Source organism: Drosophila subobscura, chromosome E (genome assembly GCF_008121235.1).
Source record: "Drosophila subobscura isolate 14011-0131.10 chromosome E, UCBerk_Dsub_1.0, whole genome shotgun sequence".
NCBI lineage: Eukaryota > Metazoa > Arthropoda > Insecta > Diptera > Drosophilidae > Drosophila > Drosophila subobscura.
Window position 1 is genome coordinate 2,510,611 of NC_048531.1, and position 18,008 is coordinate 2,528,618.

An 18,008-nucleotide genomic window follows, 5' to 3' on the forward strand; every position below is an offset into this window, starting at 1 on the left:
ACCATTTCGCATTTCCCAGAACAGAATGACAGTGTACCAAATGGAGATAAGTGTGGAATGGAGTGGAATGAAACAAATGAAGGTACGGGTACTCTCGTCCAGCCCCCGCCCCTCGCCACATCTGGCCCAATTCCCTGTCTGTGTCTGTGCTAACATTTGCATTATAAATAATAAAACATAATAATTTTCCTTAATCGAATAATGACCCCCTGCCATCCAGTCGACATTGCGACGGTGATGTGGCGGTGGCGGTGACGGTGACGGTGGCGTCGCTGGCACGCTGTGAGCCCTGCCAGAGCAAAGCCCGTCTGGGACTCGGGACAGGGAAGTGCAAGTGGAAGTTCCCGCTGGCAGATTATTCAATAAACAAATCACAAAAAAAAAGCCAGAGAAAAACGTAAATCAAATATGAAGAGAGTGTCGGAAGAGAGCAGGCAGCCCAAACACACGTGCTGCAGTCAGTGCGAGGAAAGGTGGGTAATAGGGAAGTGCGATAAAGGAGGCGGTAGAGCAGAGCAAAGAGTACATTTCAAAACTGCAGTTATGTGAGAGTACAGTGAGGGAACAGTGCAGTGGACTGCCAAACTTTAGCCCTGCCCTTGACAACTACCATTACACGGTACATGCAATGGTTCCACAAAGCGGGGACTTACTGTATGCTGATTCATTACAGCTGGATATACATATTTTTATGAGCGAGTCTCTTTCACAACAGATATGAGTCCAAGCGTCGGTCCATCCCAACAGTGCTCGACAAAAGTTATGCAACCGAAAAGTGTAACTTAAAATTCGTCAAACGCCTAACCCAACGGCTGTGTCGTAAACTTGTTTTTTATTTTTGTCACCCCAAATGATTTGTGATAATTTGTGGAGAACATAAATCCCAAGTTCCGACGGTGGAGTACCCTTGATTGAGATGATTACGAATGCCTACGTCCGTACGTACGAGTATTCGCATTATCAGAGCAAATGATCAGACACTTCAGAGTGCCACTTGAAGGGGGTGGGATCGTGAGATACCGTGGTGTAGTCCATCACTTTGCTCTAATCGCGCTCACTGTGGTGTGGGCCCCGGTCCCACTCGAAGTGAGGGTATTGTATTTGGTTGGTTAGTTTGTAGCGTTCTGCGCGCTGCCATCGAATCAGCTGTTTACAGCAATAACGGCAAATACTAACAGCGGCGGAGAGCCGAAAGCGTTTTGCAAATCAACATTGCTTGCTTTATGACGAGAGTTGAGCGCTCGTCGGATTCCGTTTCAGTGCCGCTTTGTCCGTTCGCGATTGCGTTCTCAATACTACGTCTCGTCTCTCGTCTCTCGTCTCGTCTCTCGTCTTCCCCCACCATCAGTCGTGCTCCACCTGTGCCGCCTCCATCAACTGTCAGAGCCAACGTGGAGTGTTTGTGTGTCTGTGTGGCCTAACCTTTAAGCCTTCTGGTTTGGCCCGATTTCCCTCGGTTCAGTGCAAGGCTAAATCAAAAATGTACGTGGAGGTGGTGTTATGGTTACGGTTATAGTTATAGGAAGGGGGTGTTGTGGGGAAAAGGCAATTTCCTACCTTCAGCCTGTTCGGTTTGAATTTTACAGTGATTTGCTCTTAGTCATGCCAGGGTCTAGCTCGGTCTAGGTCTTGGCTATTGGTCTTATCGCTCACAACAGCTCATCGAGTGCAGGTGGAACGCGAATATTCGAACCATTTACGAGTACACTCATATTGATGGAGACTCCCCCACATTGGTGGCCAGTCCCAAGATAATGGCGAAGGTTGTGAGAAGACTAGGAGGAGAGGATAGAACTTCTTCTCCAAACACAATCCGCCCCATCGAGGTCAAGTCAAGCCAGCAATTATCTCCGACCGTTCCAGCGCCGGCCCTGCTATTGTGCGAAATTGAATCTGAATGGGGTAAAATTTCCCTGGGCTGGCATTTAATGAGGCAAATTGATTTAAACAGACTCATTATCAGTTTTAAAATCAATTACGGGGCACACGCAGCTCTAACGCATAGTGATAGACGATAGACGGCAGTGCAGTTGCTGACCAGACCTGACCTAGCCCACCCTATCCACCCAGTGAGCGATCTAATTAGGCGATATGGAAATGAGGAATGACATTCATTTGAACAATTTGTCAATGGTCTCGGCATGCCAAATGGGAAAACACAGCATTCCCCTTTCCATTCGGATTCGGATTATCCAAAGTGCAGCTAATGGAATTTAAAGTTTGCACGGAATGCACTGCGGCCACGTGCCAAACGAGCCAAGAGAAACCAATATCAGTCAGTGAGAATGAGACAAAATCAGCGCAGAACCCAAATCTGACATTCCAATTTTGCAGCGTGCTTGCTGGGTGAAATTCGCTCAATTTATTTAGAGGTGGAGCCATAGCCAGAGCCAAAGCCAGAGCCAGAGGCAGCTAAAGTCAGTCAGAGACAAAATGATTGCATTTCCGAAAGCCGAAAGCCCAAAGCCAAAGCCAAATCCAAATCTAAAGCCAAACGCAAAGCCAGAGGCAGAGTCAGTGTCAGTCCGTGAGCAACAAGTGGCCGTGAGGGTAAATGCTGTGCTTAAATTTGATTCAATGACTTGATTTAAGCAATGGATGAGCGAGCGTTCGCAAATTGGAATGTCACAACAGCAGCAGCAGCAGCAGCGACTGCAGCAACAAATATGCCACTTGAATAAATGGGAATTTGCGTGTAATAACCATCATCAAAATGTTAATTAAGCCGTATTAATGTAGGGTATTACACTGGTCTGGTCTGGCTTCCAAAAGCGAAAAGCAATTTCAATAATAGCTGCAACCATAACGACCCTTACTGTTGCCATTCCACTAAACAGAATTTTATAATTTATTTATACTTACCATATGGCTAACCATATCCCATATTCCCATTTAATGGCGAATCCCATTACTGACTTAGCTGTAAGTCTTCAGGTTTATGAATCAATCGAAACTGCCCAGAGAGAAACGAGTTTTAATAGAATTTCCAAGTTCAAGGCTGTCTCATATCCAGATACTTATGTATCATGTTTCCATATGTGACCACAAACATATGCATTGCAAGATTAGGTTTGCGCCTTTACAATAATTGTCAACCTTTATGTCTATGTCGCTTGCAGAACCACGAGGGCTAGTTGGGAAAGAGAAGAACTACACAACCGAGCCACCACTGCACCACTGCACCACTGTCAACGACACCACCGATCACAGCAATAGCTGCCACACAGCACAATCGCCCAAACTCCCAGCAGCACGATGGATCTGAAGCACAGCGGCACTGGAGCCGCTGAGAACACTGATTCCTATATGGCTGCCAGCAAATCCACAGACATGATCTCGCCCAAGGAGAAGGAGAGTAAGGGGGCCAAGGTGGGAGTGGGCGTGGGAACGGGAACGGGATCGGGCAACGCTCCTCCAGAAGGTGAGTGGCACATTTCAGGGTGCATCCAGTGGCATACATCTGCAATCCGCTGAATTTATAAGCCATTAAAAGAGGCGATCCATAAGGCTCGGATGGATGTATTTCTTTACTTTAACTGCACCTCGAGGTAGGCAATAGTTTAGTGGCTTTAGTTAGTGTGGCATGGCTGGGACTTGTGAACACTCACACATGCAGGAGGCAATGCCACGAGCACGTGGCCAAGAGCCCAACCAAAGCCACGGCTGTGCACAGGCCCCAGCCACACATTCATTTAAATGCACTCCTCGCTGCATCCCCATACGGCATATGCCACTAGTATGTACATAAATACATACATACATAATACATGTAAAGCAAACAAATAAATAAGAAAGACTTCAAAGCGTCTAGTGTGTGTGTGTGTGTGTGTTTCAATGCCATGCATACCAAAATGTTGTCAGCCAGTCGGTTAGTGACAGCGCATCCAGCGCCATTGAATCGACACAAAAGATGTAATGGAAACTTGCACACTTAAAGGAGAGAGTAGCTGCAAATATAAATGGAACCAAAGCGAACATATCAAAGTGCATGCAAACAGACAAATATCGGATTGTGATTTTAGATAAACAATTGTCCAGCTGGAGAGTACGAGAGGATGTCAGTGGATAAACGAAGAAGAGAACATCAATTCTTGTATTAAATAATAGTTTGTTTAAGCAAGGTAATCGATCTGAAGACTCTTTACTTGGTTTGTGACCCCCTAGCGTTTAGTTGCGTTTATAACCCCCTTAGTTATATTTAACCAAGTAAGTAAGTAGTTGGGTAAGCCACCATCCTTATACAGTTAATCCCGTGCGACTGCTGCCTGAGGATGGGAGTGGGCTGTCGTGTGGTGGCCTTGAGCATGACTACATGACTACAGGACTACACCTAAGCGGTTCCAAAGAGCATTTCAAGTGGCTTTCACCTGGTTCCCATTCTATTTGCAGGCTACAAAGTCTACGCCCGCCGCTGGGCGGTGCTCATTCTCTTTGTCTTATATTCAGCCTCGAATGCCATGCAATGGATACAATACACCATCATCAACAACATAATCACACGGTAAGAGAGTAAAGAAATGTTTCCTATGAGCGAGGCTCGAGGAAGCAACCAGAAAGGGAGCAAGGGAGCAAGGGGGAGTTGTTGCTTATGCAATTTAGGATCGTGCATCATATTTAATTAAAAGTTTTCATAATGCTCATTAAGCTGCTTGAGAGCTCTAGCTGCTGCTGCTCTGGGGCAGTTTCCAAAGCTTAATAAATTCAAAGAGTTTATTCCCCGCTGTGCAGTAGCAAGGACTAGGCCAATCGGGCTCCATCCACATCCACATCCACATCCAGTCAAGTGCATTTTGGTACGATTTTTGAATTCTAATCGGGGCTCCTCTCTGTTCCGCAGCTACTATGGCATTAGCGACAAGTGGGTGGACTGGACGTCCATGATTTATATGATCCTGTATATACCACTTATTTTTCCTGGCAGTTGGTTCTTGGACAAAGTGGTAAGTGGGAAGGGAGCTAGCAGCCGAGGGGCGTGTCCTTCGCCTAGTTCTAATTGTCACTCCATTTGTTTGGTTGTCCTCCACAGGGTCTACGTATAACCGCCCTAGTCGGCATCGTTGGGACCTGCATAGGGGCCTGGATAAAGGTCTGTTCGGTGGATCCGTCGCTCTTCTACGTTAGCTTCATTGGCCAGTCGATTGTGGCCCTTGCCCAGGTGTGCATCCTCTCGCTGCCAGCCCGCTTGGCCGCCGTTTGGTTCGGACCCGATCAGTGCTCCTCGGCCACCAGTGTGGGAGTGTTTGGCAACCAGGTGAGTAACCAGGCAAGCCCATTTCCAATTTCCAATTGCTCTTGCTACTGGTGGAGCAATCTGCACAGGGAATATGGCGATGTAAACCAGCGCAAACATCTCTCGTAAAATTCACTCAGTCTCGGGACATTGCTGCGTAAGAGTAACTTACTCAGCCGAGAGCAAATTTGCATTAACACAGAAGAGGCTGCACCCTGCAGCACTCGCAGCCGGCAGATTGATGCCTGGCAGGAGCGAGCCCTGCCCACTTCCGGCTTGGCGGATGTGGCTTACTCAGACATTTTCTCTCATTTCTGGTCCGCTCTGGTGGTTGGCTGGCAATCTCGAAATTGGGGAAAAACCATGGAAAATACGAGAGAACTGCATCACAAGTTAAACAAAACTGACAGCGACAAGGTCGCACGCTCCTGCCTCCTCCTGGCCATGCCATCTTCCACATCAGTGGACACCAGCAGCAGGCCTCGCCCCTGCCCGTTGCTAATGCATGCGAAAGGGTCCTTTGATTTGCCGCACTGCATCTGCCCGGAGACAACGTTCAATTTATTCTGCAATGAAAACAAACGGAACGACCTCTTCAAATTCCTCAACGGCTAAGTGATTGGCAGGACTACGGTCCAAAGTATTCCTGGGGGGCCGTGACCCGGGACGGGGCAGGGACAATTGTAATGCCACTGAGGCGTTTGCGCTCCAATGATGCATTGTGCGGCTAGATCGAATGGATGACTTGAGACTGTGGCTGACCAAAGAGTTGAATATTTGTTTTCACTCACTCCACTCACTGCACTCGAATCACTCGAACAAGCCGCAAGCCGCAAGCCGCAAGCAGACCCCAAGCTAATTACGAAGTAAATAGGAGATGTGGGACAATGGCAAAGGATAAATGATATATCCCAAGGGAATAGTTGTATTTCCTTTGCTCAAGAGCCATTTCCATCCAAAGAGCATTCAAGCTTCGTTTTTCAACTCCGCCTGCCGTGTCCTGCACAGCTCAATATCAACCGGATGTGGCTCTTGCTGAGGACATTTTATGGGCTTATAACACCGCAAAACAATTAGCCTGCTTGCTCAGCCATTAGAATGCCATGTCGGGTGAGGTTTCGGGTCGTGAAAGGTGAGGCATACTAATGGGATGGGATGTCAGGGGTGTGCTCTCAGTGTTGATTTACGAGGCAATGTGCAGTGTGCATGCTGCCTCTCTGGCTGGATGCGAGTGCAAATATGTGACTCAAACATCGAATGACATGCTGGCAGGACGCATTGCAGCCTAACCTGTAATTGTACGAGCACGTGTGTGCGTGGACAGGTGTGTGTGTGTGTGTGTGTGTGTGAGAATTGTCATATTTGCCTTTCACTCGAGCGCAGATGAAAAGGCGTATAATTTCCGCTTGTTGTTCGCCAGCACCAGCACACAGAAGCCAGGAGGAAGTCACCATGGGATGTGACAATATGAGACGAGGTGATGATGAGGTGAGAGGTGCCTGTGTCTGTGTCGATGTTTGGCAAGAGCAACGAAGAGCCCCATGGAAAGGAAGAGTAGGTCAAGTGGCCTGGCTCGACACGACTGAGTTGCTTGATAGAGAAATTAAACGCAAAGAGCGATGAGGCGATGTGGCGATGGGGCGATGGGTCGACAGGCAGGCAAGGCTTTAAGTCTGCCAGTGTAATCTCTTGTAGAAAGTGCAAGCCAAACTTGTCCCCAAAAAAACCCTCGCGCAACGTTCACATGAACACGCCAGCGGGGGGTGCATTGATGGCCCACACATGGTGTGGCATTGAATGAGCTCGCTGGGCCCCACTCGCACCCTCCTCCTGCTTTGCTTCTTTGGCTTTGCTGATTCGACTCGTCTCGTCTTCGCCTTATTTGGCAAGGACAACGCGTCACACACTGCGCCCTGCCCCCACAGCCACTTTCGCTGATTCCTGAGCTCAGCGGCGGCGGATTTGGCAGAGAAACAGCTTCGGGTCGTGGCCGGGGTCGGGGTCGGTGCCGGGCATGGGGCTTGCCATTGTTGCCAGAGTGCTGCGCAAACATAGTTTCTTTTCCTCTATTTTTTTCGGTGTTTTTTCTACGTTTTTACGTAGTTGCCACGACAACAGCTTGCCGCGCCGTGTCGAGGTGCATGTAAACACGGCAAGAGCGAATTCCGCCATCAAGTAGGAAATGTTCTCCAGCGGCCATTCCAGCCGCTGCCGTGAAGCAGCACACGGCTCATGGCCGCGCACGATGCTCGACGATTGCTCTTTCAATTTGCACAAAACCGTTGGGACCCAGACCCAGACCCAGAGCCAGACTGAGACGGGAACCCAGGCAAAGACTGAGCCAAGTCTCCAGTCAGCTCAAATATGTATTCTCGATACCATTGTGAGATTAAGAGCAGGGGAAGGAGTGGCTTTAAGTCTCACGCGAATATCCTTTCGCGGCTCTTTATAATAATTCCAAATAGCAACTCAAAACGGAATCCGGGCGACAGCGTTTAGCTCTGGGCCAGCCTTGCGTCTCGATTCCATTTATGCAAATTACGAGTATTGCAATTCCATGAATTTCTTGCCCAAATTGTTTCCCAAAATCATAATTCGCTTTTTCCTAGAACAGCCGATTTTATGCCCAATCCAATAAAATTATTCATATTTGTATTCATATTGTTGTTAACGGCATTTTCAATGCAATTCATTGTTTCAAATCGATTTACTTTCATGGACTTTATATGTACATATATTTTGATGGTAAAAAAACATAAACATATGTATGTATGTATGTATGTACATACTATGTATTTACGTATGTATACGTGTAGAAATTTACATACATATGTACACATTTATGGAAATATTACTGTCCATTCTCGAGTTTTCCCTTAGTTAAATAACAATTGTGTTGTTTCTTTTCTGTGATTATTTACTTATGCTGAGAGTTCATTTTTGTATTTATTATTATTTTTACAGTATAATTCTTCACAGTCCTCTCCTTTTTAGCATTTGATAAACTAGTTTTATATGGAAGTGACTGCCTCTGCCATATAATAAATTATAGATTATAGATAAATATGTTTTTCTGTATGTGCTATAATCTGGATCAAATCGAACCAATCAAAAGCACCGAAATCCCGAACCCGTTTCAGGCAAATAAAGATTTGTATGAATGCAAATTGATTTCATTTAAATGTCCCATTTCCAATGTATGTACATATGTATGTATGTATATATGTATGTATGTATTGTCTCACTCCCCTGCTGCTTGGAAGGAGCCAATCTGGCGTTGGTCAGTGTGGTCATGACAATGGTTTTTTACAGTAGAGTTCCCGCTGCACCGATGCCTTTGACTTTTGTCTTGTCCTGTCGCATTCAATTTTAAAACGGAACAAAGTGCTTCATGTGCATTGTACTCGAGGTCTGGTCAAATAACTGATATTCCCATTGTTTGTTTGAATAAAAACAATTGAAGCAGCACCGTAAAAATTATATTTAATTAAATTTAATTTAATTTGAATGCATGCAATCATGAAACCACAGATAAACCGGAGGGGAATCAATGTACATATTGATACAAATCGTTGGCCAAATGCAAGATAAACTACTCCATCATCTGCTACTGGACGGTGGAATTTAACGGTAGATTCGCTCGAATAGTTTCACTCGAAAAAGTGTTTTTGTGGGCCAATTTATTCACCCGTCTGTCAAATGTCAGTTGGCCTTAAATACTCCGAAACTGCCATTAAATCCGATTTATAGCTGGCCAAAAAATATGCCAACCAAAATATGTATCAAGAACGCTAAAATGTAGTGTGAGGACTATCCGATACCCCCTACTCAAGTGACTTTCATGTAGAGTAAGCTGAATAGGATTTTGTTAGACCCTGATTCGCTGATTTCTCCCCCAGATATGCAACCGCAAACAGAAATAAATCCAACTGCTTTAATTCTCAGAGCACTGGGCACAGGATGTAATCCCACAAATTCTGACAAAATTCAGCGGAAAGCACTACATCATCAGATGGCCAGTGTAAAAATAGAGAAAAACATTTTAAAAAAATGCATAGCTCAACTTTGTGCTTGGCGTGTGAAAAAAGCGGAGCTGTTACAGCAGGGACCCGGACTCAGGCTGACCTAGAGCCCGGCGTGTGCATCCGCGACATGGCGCCACACACTTTGACGACAACAAAAACAGAAGCGGAAGCAGGAGCAGTTGCAGAGAGCGGTAGCGTGAGCTGGAATATGCAGCTACGAATAAATCAATCTCAACGCCCCACCGTAAATAAAATAGTTGAGAGATGGGGACGGGTAGGGGGACTATAACGGGGCTGGGGCTGGGCCTGGGTTTGGTAGAGAAAGTGAAAGGCCGGAAGGAAACCAGAAATAGTAGCGGAATCCAGAGCCGAATCAGAGCGAATCGAAAGCGGAAAAAGTTGCCGTTTGGAGCAAAATGTACAATGGACACTCATTTTATTTCCAGCTGGGCGTGGCGATTGGTTTTGTGCTGCCACCGATGCTGGTACCGAACTCCGAAGATCTGGAAACGGTGGGCAAGGACCTGCAGATGATGTTTTACATGGTGGCCGGACTCACCAGCGTTCTGCTTGTCCTGATGGTGCTATGTAAGAGAAACCCTTGAACGTTGCGAGGATTGTTAATGCAGGAGGAATATTTTGTGCTCTCACAGTCTTCCAGGACAAGCCACCGACCCCGCCGTCGGCCGCCCAGGAGGCTTCCCAGCGGCTGGAGGGTAACGAAGCGGAGCAGGTCAGCTTTATGCAGTCGCTGAAGAATCTGATTACCAATCGCAACTTCATCCTACTGCTGCTCTCCTACGGCATCAACGTGGGTGTCTTCTACGCCATCTCAACGCTGCTCAATCCGGTAGGAGTTTCATTTCGAGAGCCTTTAGTCCCTTGCTAACGAACCCCTGCTTTTCAGGTTGTTCTCAAGTATTATCCCAACCATGAGGTGGACGCTGGCCGCATTGGCCTTAGCATTGTTCTGGCTGGCATGCTGGGATCTGTGGTCTCTGGCATTGTGCTGGACAAAACGCACAAGTTCAAGTAAGTAAAGCGGCAAAGGGCCAAGTAGAGCCCCATCCAAACCGATGAAAACTCATTACGCATTCGCATTCGTGGTCTGGTAAAGTTTGCACAGGCGGAAGCAAAAATTCAAATTAATTAAATGTAGGCCTCTTCCACTCCATGACTAATGAGCGCCACTCAATGGTGTTGTTTTTCCTGCCTATCTCTCTATCTTCAGGGAGACGACGTTGGCGGTGTATGCACTCTCCATGGTCGGCATGTGGATATTTACCTTCACCCTGGACACAGGACACATTGCGGTGGTGTACCTAACGGCATCTCTGCTAGGGTAAGTCATATACATTCGGACAAGGGACTAGCAAGTTAATTACTCTTCTACAGCTTCTTCATGACCGGGTACTTGCCGGTGGGCTTTGAGTTTGGCGCCGAGCTAACGTTCCCCGAGCCGGAGGGCACATCGTCCGGGCTGCTAAATGCCTCGGCCCAGACCTTTGGCATTTGCTTCACACTCTTCTACTCGGAGATCTTCACAGCATTCGGGGACATTGCCGCCAACACCACCATGGCGGTGATGCTGATTGTAGGCACAATTATTACGGCCGCCACCCGATCCGATCTGAGGCGCCAGAATGCCCACGCAGGAAGTGCGGCTGGCAACCCATAAATACCCCATCCACCTCCACACCCACACCCAAACCCACTATCCTCAGCCACATCCACAACCACAACCACACCAGCTCAGAGACAGGATCTGTCGACTGTTTTTATGTATAGTACGAGTATTCTGCGCATATCAATTGTTTAACATTTTAATTTATTTTACTCATTGTTTACTGTATGTACACTTCCTTTGTAGCCTTAAGTGTTGAATTATGAAATGTTCATTAAAGATGCACAAAAACACACCCACCCACACACACACACACACTATGAGTAAGGTTAGACAAATATTTTTTAAATTTTATATTGGCCAAGGCATAAGATTTAGTCAGTAATACTTTTGCAATACAATGACTTGCAACGAAATTCGCTTTGTCCCTTCTGTTGCCACTGCACCGGCCATGCCCCACCACACTAAACAGAGGATACCACAAGATATACTGTCACACACCCTGTTAAATAGCAAATATCTATCCCCCTCAGTATTATAGCCACCAAATATTGTAGAGAACTACTTGTATTGTATCGATCGGTTGAGGAAACCCAAACCTACTTAGTTATGTTTGAGTGGCCAAGGCAAAACTATTACCAAACAGTAGCGGGCTGGGGACTTTAGCTTCCCCTCCCCCAAAATATATGAACTTCAATACACCGACCCGATCCAGAAGAGCACACTCGCTATCGTTGTACAAAGCACGAGAATATCCTGCGAATATCTGGCATATCTGGCAAACTGTAATCATTTTGGAGAATTTACAACCACCAAGCGTCTGGCCTGCAACCTGCAACGAGCAGACAGACAGATTAGAGTCAAACAAACACAATATACACACAATATACCTACATATACATATATCCAATATATATACATATATAAAATATGATATCGTTGTGAACTAGAGAAAAACTTACGAGGGAAAAGTGTATTCAAATTTTGTAGATAGCCTTTAGGCCAATGGCCACCTGACATATGTATGTATGGATGTACGTAACCTAATCGCCAACAAAACTAGCGTCAATTCAAGTGGCAGAGGCAGAGACAGAAACATATGTAGGAGCACACATACTAAACTACCTGACATGAGCTGTTACCAACAGAACAACCAACAACCACCTACACAGTACGTACACACAGAAAAGATGGCCGCCTGTGATGAACAGTGCAGCCGAGATGGCGATGACACGCAAGCTTTAACTCTCACTGGACGTTAGATAGCGAATGGCAAAGGATAGAAGCCACATCTTTAGAGGCAATAGTTATTATGTGTATATTAAAAGTAACCAATAAAGTTATCAGTGTGTAACAGAGATTTTACTGGGATTTAAATATATATTTTGAGACACATCCAAAAGACGGAGTACATTTTACATACGTTCTACATGGTTTAGTCGTACATATAAAAGGGATTTGAACAATGCTTTACAGCAGGGGTCGGCACGGCCCTATCTAATGTTCATTGGAAATGCTCCTGCTGGGCACCAATAAATTCTTCCGTTCCGCACACAAAGGCCCTGCAAAACATGCGAGTGACTGGGTGCCGACCGATGCTTTATAGATTTAAATAAATATAACTCGAACACAAACATGTGCCAGTAAGATACGAAGGATTTGCAAATACAGAACATGGAAACGCAAAAACAAAAAAGGAAGCCAAACGCAATGCAAATTAGAACATTAAAAAACTTAAAAAGACAAAACTTTAAAGAGGCCACCCTGTCTGCGTCAGGGGTCAGGGGCAGTGGTCAGTTGTGAAAGCAATTGCAAATGTTGGGGGTGGTCCATGTCAAATGTGGTCCCGTTCAGCATCAGTGGGTGGGCCCCCAAGCTCGTAGCAGAGTCAGAGCCTTGTTGAAGTAAGCGGACCACTCCTCGCGCTCCTCCTTGGTATCGGCGGAGAGGAGGTGGCGAACTGTGGTGGTGCGTCCGTTGGGCACTATTATAAGCGACTCTTGATCCGTGTCCTTGGCCGGGCGCTCGCACTCCAGCAGCATGGTGTTGAGGCGGGCGCAAATGTCGCGCGGCGCGGTGGTGACCTTCTGTGAACTGCACGCATGCAAATCTATGCTGCCCATGGGCGTCTTCTTCTTCTCATCGTCCGGGTACTTCCAGAAGTTGAGCACAGAGCCATTTAGATAGCACCAGCGACGATGCCAGGCACCAAAGCCGGATATGTCCTCGAACATGGTGAGGAATCCCTTGTACTCCACGCTGACGGACAGCTCACAATTGACCTTCATGTGGACGACACCCTCCAGAGGGCTGACGCCTAGTACTTGGGTCAGCGTCCAGCTGGTTCGCTGTATCTCTCGCAGCGAGAAAATGGCGAACCCGTATTGCACCAGCTGAGGCGTTCGCACAACATACGGCCCGGCCGGACTCTGCACTGGCGGCATGACCAATCGATTCTCGCCTCCCTTCTTCTTTGGCGTCTTCACGCCGCCCTTCTTGTTCAGGTTTATGTGGTACTTGAGGTCGTGTGGCAGCTGATCCCTCTGGGCCAGCATTCCGTAGATTTCCAGCGTGATCTGCAATGAGGATTCATCAATTAAAGGCGCTCGATCGATGCCAAAGAAAATGCTTCGAACTAACCCGAAAGTCAGCATAGACATTGTTTAGCTGGAGAACATCGGGAAACTTAACGGACACCAGTCCGGGCATGGTCGGCACCGTCTTGGTGGCCAGCACGTGCTCGTTGTACTTGAGAAGACACACTAGATGATGGCCATTGATGCTGCCCGATGCCATTTTGCGCAAGTACTCATGCCGCAGGGGAATGGTAATGTCCTTGACAGTCAGCAGACCCTTTTCCTTTGGTGCACCCACGGGTCGGACGCTGTTTTCCACACGCAAACGCTGCACCTCATCCAGGCAGGACTGTCGACGATGGGCTGTAAGAATGGCGGGCTTTAGTGGCGGACATTCACATTTATGCACATAGAAGATCTACGCGAAACGAGACTCACTTGCCAGCAGCAGATACCGCTCTCCCTCTACAGACTCTGTGGAGCCGGAGAACTCCACGGTAGCTGCGCACAAATTCAGAGCCTGGCTGGCCTGACCCATAACCTGTTGCTGCTTGCACACTTCGCTCAACAACTTTTTGATCTTGTCCTGGGCCTGTGTGGCGTCATTGGAGTCCCGCGCATTATGCTGCTCCTCGTCATCGTCGTCGTCATCTGTGGGGTCATCCATGATGGCCCCGGCCCCGGCCCCGTCGACAGCATCCGCCATAGAGCCATGCTGGGGTGAATCATATTCCAGCTTGTGCTTGGCATGGCAGTCGCCAGCCAAAGCCGATCGCATCACTTGCTGTTCGCGACATATCTTGCGGACTGGTGTGGAGCTTGAACTCTGAAGAAGAATCAAAGATTGGGCACACGTTAATGCGAAGAGTATGGGTATGGGTAGGGGTAGGTAACGCACATTTGCACTCTGCTGACGGCGATAGAAGCTCACTGTGTGCACCAGTGTCACCAGATTGTCGTTATCCTGGTTCACGCTCAGCTCCGACCTGACCGGTTGGGCTCCGCTTAAAAGCGGCGTCTGCACGTCCATCAGCTCCTGCTGCTCGCTAATAGGCAGGCAAGTCGTTGAAGCCGAGTTCTTGCGGAAGGAGAAGCTGTTTGAGGCAGTTGTACCCTTGCTCTGTAAAGACGACTAAAAGTAAGAGGGGAACAAATATGCAAACGTTGAGGAAAACTTACACCCAGCGATAGGTGGCTGGAGTTGTGCCCGTCCGCGCCATCGCTGTCATCATCCTGAGTGCTTCCATAGTCTTCGACCAGCGCCTCATCCAGATAGTCATCAATGCCCGCTGAGACCTGCGACGAGTTAAGCGAACTGTCCTCCTGGCCGTCGTGGTTGTAGTAGAAGTCCTGATCGGCATAGCGCACAGTCTGCAAAGGACAATGAGATAAGTAGACACCACCCGCTGGGCCAAGAGTTTTCTACCTGTGCTGTACTCACCTTCTTGCCTTGCTGCTGCTGCTGGATATCCGCTTCATTGCGCTGCACTGCGTTCATTATCTCGCGACCCAAGCTGCCATTGCACATGCCGGTGCTGCTGTCCTCAGTCTGCGACTGGTCCTCCGACTCATCCATGCAACTGCACGAATCAAAGATAAGCGGTTAGTTAAGCAATATTTTTATTGTTGGCCTTGTCTAGAGGGAATTAAAGCTATGTGAGGGCTAGATGAGAGGGCGGGCTATGGCTGCATCAGTCAATCAGTCAATCAGTCAAAGGGGTGAATAACAACCATCTATTCAATGCAGAGAAAGAAAAGCAAGCAGGAGTAGCATTTGTCAGCGCACCTTTCAGTTTCGTCTTCCTCCTGATGATCGCTGTCGTCGGTGGCTGTGGCCGTTACCGTCGCACAGCAGTTGTCCTCGCTGGAGTCGAGGTCGGAGAGTGCAGGATAGAGACGCTCTGAGTTCGATTTGCGAGCCCGTTTCGACTCCTCGTCAATAGTTGGCGTATCGCCAGCTGAAATTACAAGAGTGTCAGCTAGAATGTTATTTGGACGGACGCCTGACGTTAATCGTGGCTTACGTGAGCGCCTCTTGCTGCTGGCTAGGGCAGGAGAGACCCCGGACATTGGCGGAGGTGGCGGCGGCGGCATGGGCCGTGTCACCTTATTGGGAACTGTCACCGGTAATGACGCTGGTGTCGCTGTCGTCCTCGACGCTGGCTGTGGAACAAAGAGTTCCTTCTGTTTGTTGAAGCGATTCGCAATGATTTGCATGTCTTCCTGGCGCTGCCTATCAATATCCTTGATGCGGCTCTCCGCACTGGACTGAGCATTGGCCACCAGGGCGGCCACCTTGTCGCGCAGCTTATTCTCTGGCTTGGGCTTCTGAGCCGCCACACTGCTCACAGTGGAAGAGACAGCAGCCGCTGTTACAGGATGCACAGCAGCAACATGGGCTATGGGTTCAGGAGAAGTTGCAATGGAAGTTGGAAGTATCATTCGACCGAAAGCGCACTCACCCTTCGACTCCTCGGGTCTCATCTGACTGATGCTGGGTGCAGATCCTATTGGAGCCTTCGGCAGCATGGCCTTATTGTTGCCGGTTTCGAACAGCTTCATGCGCTCCTTCAGCGACAACTCGCATGGATCTTTTTGGAAGCGGTGCCCTCCTTGCATCTGCCCCGTCTTATTTTCAAAGATTGCTGCACGCCCCGAGACCAAGCCAGACTTGATGCTGGGCCCAGAGGCAGGAGCCACTTTCGGAAGTACCGGCGCCGAAGTTGTGGACCCGAAAGTCTTGGCCACTTTGCTGACCGTCGTCGATTTTTCCGGCACTGGCGGCTTGGCACTGGTGGTAACAGTGGCAGTGGGCGCCGCCTCTCCCTGTTTGGCATAATCATAGGTATGTTTAATGGTGGAGGAATCACGGCGCTGAAAACCTTGTGCCTCCAATGAGCTCAGTACCTTGGGGTCCCATTTCAATTGCTTTGTTTTGCCGCCTTCGTCGATCTCTTCTCGCTTAGGCGGTTGCGGGGCGGGTCCTTTCTCTCCCCGCCGGCTGGGCAAATCAGGTTTGGGTGGGGCCAACGCCCCTGATTCAATGGGTCGGTGCACATCGTGATGTGCTGTGTCGTCCTCCCACTGGTTGATGGTGTCGGCGAGGGCAGCCAGTTTGCCTAATCGCTGTTTGCCCTGACGGGGACAGCGACGACTTGAGTCGTCGTCGTCGTCACCTGCATGGAACTGCGCCTCCGTTCGATGTATAGGGGAGGACAGGTCGGCAGTGTTAGAGTACAAGTCACCCATGCGCTTCAATTGACTCCTCGAGGTGTCCCGCAATCGTGCCAGCGGTTGATTGATGGCCTGAACTTGATTATCGACGGCATCGCCAGGCGCCTCCTCGTCGTCCGTCACATCTTGCTCTTGAATTTCAACTTGAACCTAGTGGAATGTACATACATATGCGTGAAACATCAAGCAGCAAGAGGAAGTTCAACGACAAAGGCCACCAGCCAAACGTATAGCCGCGAGACACAGACGTGGCCACGGGAGTGAAGACGAGGAAATGAGGACTGAGGAAGTGAAAAACTTACCCCAATTGCCTTGGCTGACGTTATGTTTATCTCGATGCCCATTTCCATGTTTTCTTTGTTGACGGCCGTATAGTGACGGACCGGCTTGGTCGGCGATGCCTCCAACATTGCCTTGTCCAGGATCACAACTTTGCCTCCGCCGTTGCTGCTGGTGATGCTTTGGCCTGCTGGTGAGCGACTCCTGTTGGGCGTGGGCTTCGTGGGTCTCAAATTTGTGGCTGCCGACGATGACGCTACACTGCATTCGGTCAAGGGAAATTGGCTAGCGTTGCTGATGCCAAGCGCGCGACTGCGCTGTTCTGCCTTTTCGAGCATGTGCTGGAAAATTGCAACACAAACAAAAATGCAAATGCAGTTAGACAAAGGGCTTCATTGTGTGCACGCGCGGCCAAAACCTTGTACCTGAGTGAAGGGGTCCATTTTTGTTGTTGCTGCTGCTGCTGACGATGCTGTGATTGCAAAGATTTATTGCGCGCACTTCAAATATTGTTTGTTCTACTAGCACTAAACAATTTTATTTCTTTCCGTGTTGTATTATTATTTGTATATTTTTTTTCTGACGCTGTACGCGTCCGTTGTGTTCGAAATTATGCGCGTCGCTTTTTTTTTCGGCGGTAGAATAGGGATGAGGTATAAATATATCGATATACTCTTTTTGTTGTGCTGATATATTTTGGACTGAAATGAGTTTGTATGTGAAATATTAAATCAACGAAACTACTTTGCTGTTTACACTATTTATAAGTTGTTTCACATTGACATATCAGATATACCAACTTTTGTTTATACTTATCGATACACAGAGCTAGTTATACAATATATCGGTATTTTTGTGCGATAAGAGTTATGCGCCGTTTTATTCAAAAAACCACGATCATAAAAATAAATTATACTTTCTTTAGGTACAAATATTATTGCATAATTTTCTTTCCAAATGTGGTTGCAGTGAATTGTTTCATATCTTATATAGTTAGGTAATTTCGCCACTAACACTTTCACAATCGTATTGCTCGTCTT

The 18,008-nt window shown here is 47.8% G+C and overlaps 2 protein-coding genes across 3 annotated transcripts; one reads left to right on the plus strand and one right to left on the minus strand.

The window, feature by feature from the left end:
* Positions 1–1,150: 1,150 nt before the first annotated feature.
* Positions 1,151–11,953, plus strand: LOC117889873 (feline leukemia virus subgroup C receptor-related protein 2). The gene is made up of 10 exons (XM_034794382.1): positions 1,151–1,482; positions 3,120–3,421; positions 4,390–4,501; positions 4,838–4,940; positions 5,027–5,251; positions 9,702–9,843; positions 9,909–10,105; positions 10,163–10,287; positions 10,487–10,597; positions 10,651–11,953. Exons 2-10 carry the CDS (start codon positions 3,256–3,258, stop codon positions 10,931–10,933), a joined length of 1,464 nt encoding a protein of 487 aa, XP_034650273.1. The 5' UTR covers positions 1,151–1,482; positions 3,120–3,255; the 3' UTR covers positions 10,934–11,953.
* Positions 11,954–12,085: 132 nt separating this feature from the next.
* LOC117889872 (anillin) lies at positions 12,086–17,619 on the minus strand. 2 transcript variants are annotated; one of them, XM_034794381.1, is made up of 12 exons: positions 17,394–17,618; positions 16,992–17,309; positions 16,363–16,839; positions 15,918–16,281; positions 15,480–15,854; positions 15,242–15,413; positions 14,897–15,035; positions 14,635–14,826; positions 14,354–14,575; positions 13,894–14,281; positions 13,520–13,818; positions 12,086–13,455 (listed from the first exon to the last, which is right to left on the minus strand). In XM_034794381.1, the coding sequence occupies exons 1-12, from the start codon at positions 17,409–17,411 to the stop codon at positions 12,736–12,738; spliced, it is 3,684 nt and encodes a 1,227-aa protein (XP_034650272.1). In that variant the 5' UTR covers positions 17,412–17,618; the 3' UTR covers positions 12,086–12,735. The 2 variants fall into 2 exon arrangements, with proteins under 2 accessions (XP_034650272.1, XP_034650271.1); XM_034794380.1 differs by having other exon boundaries at positions 15,918–16,839; positions 17,394–17,619.
* Positions 17,620–18,008: the final 389 nt, after the last annotated feature.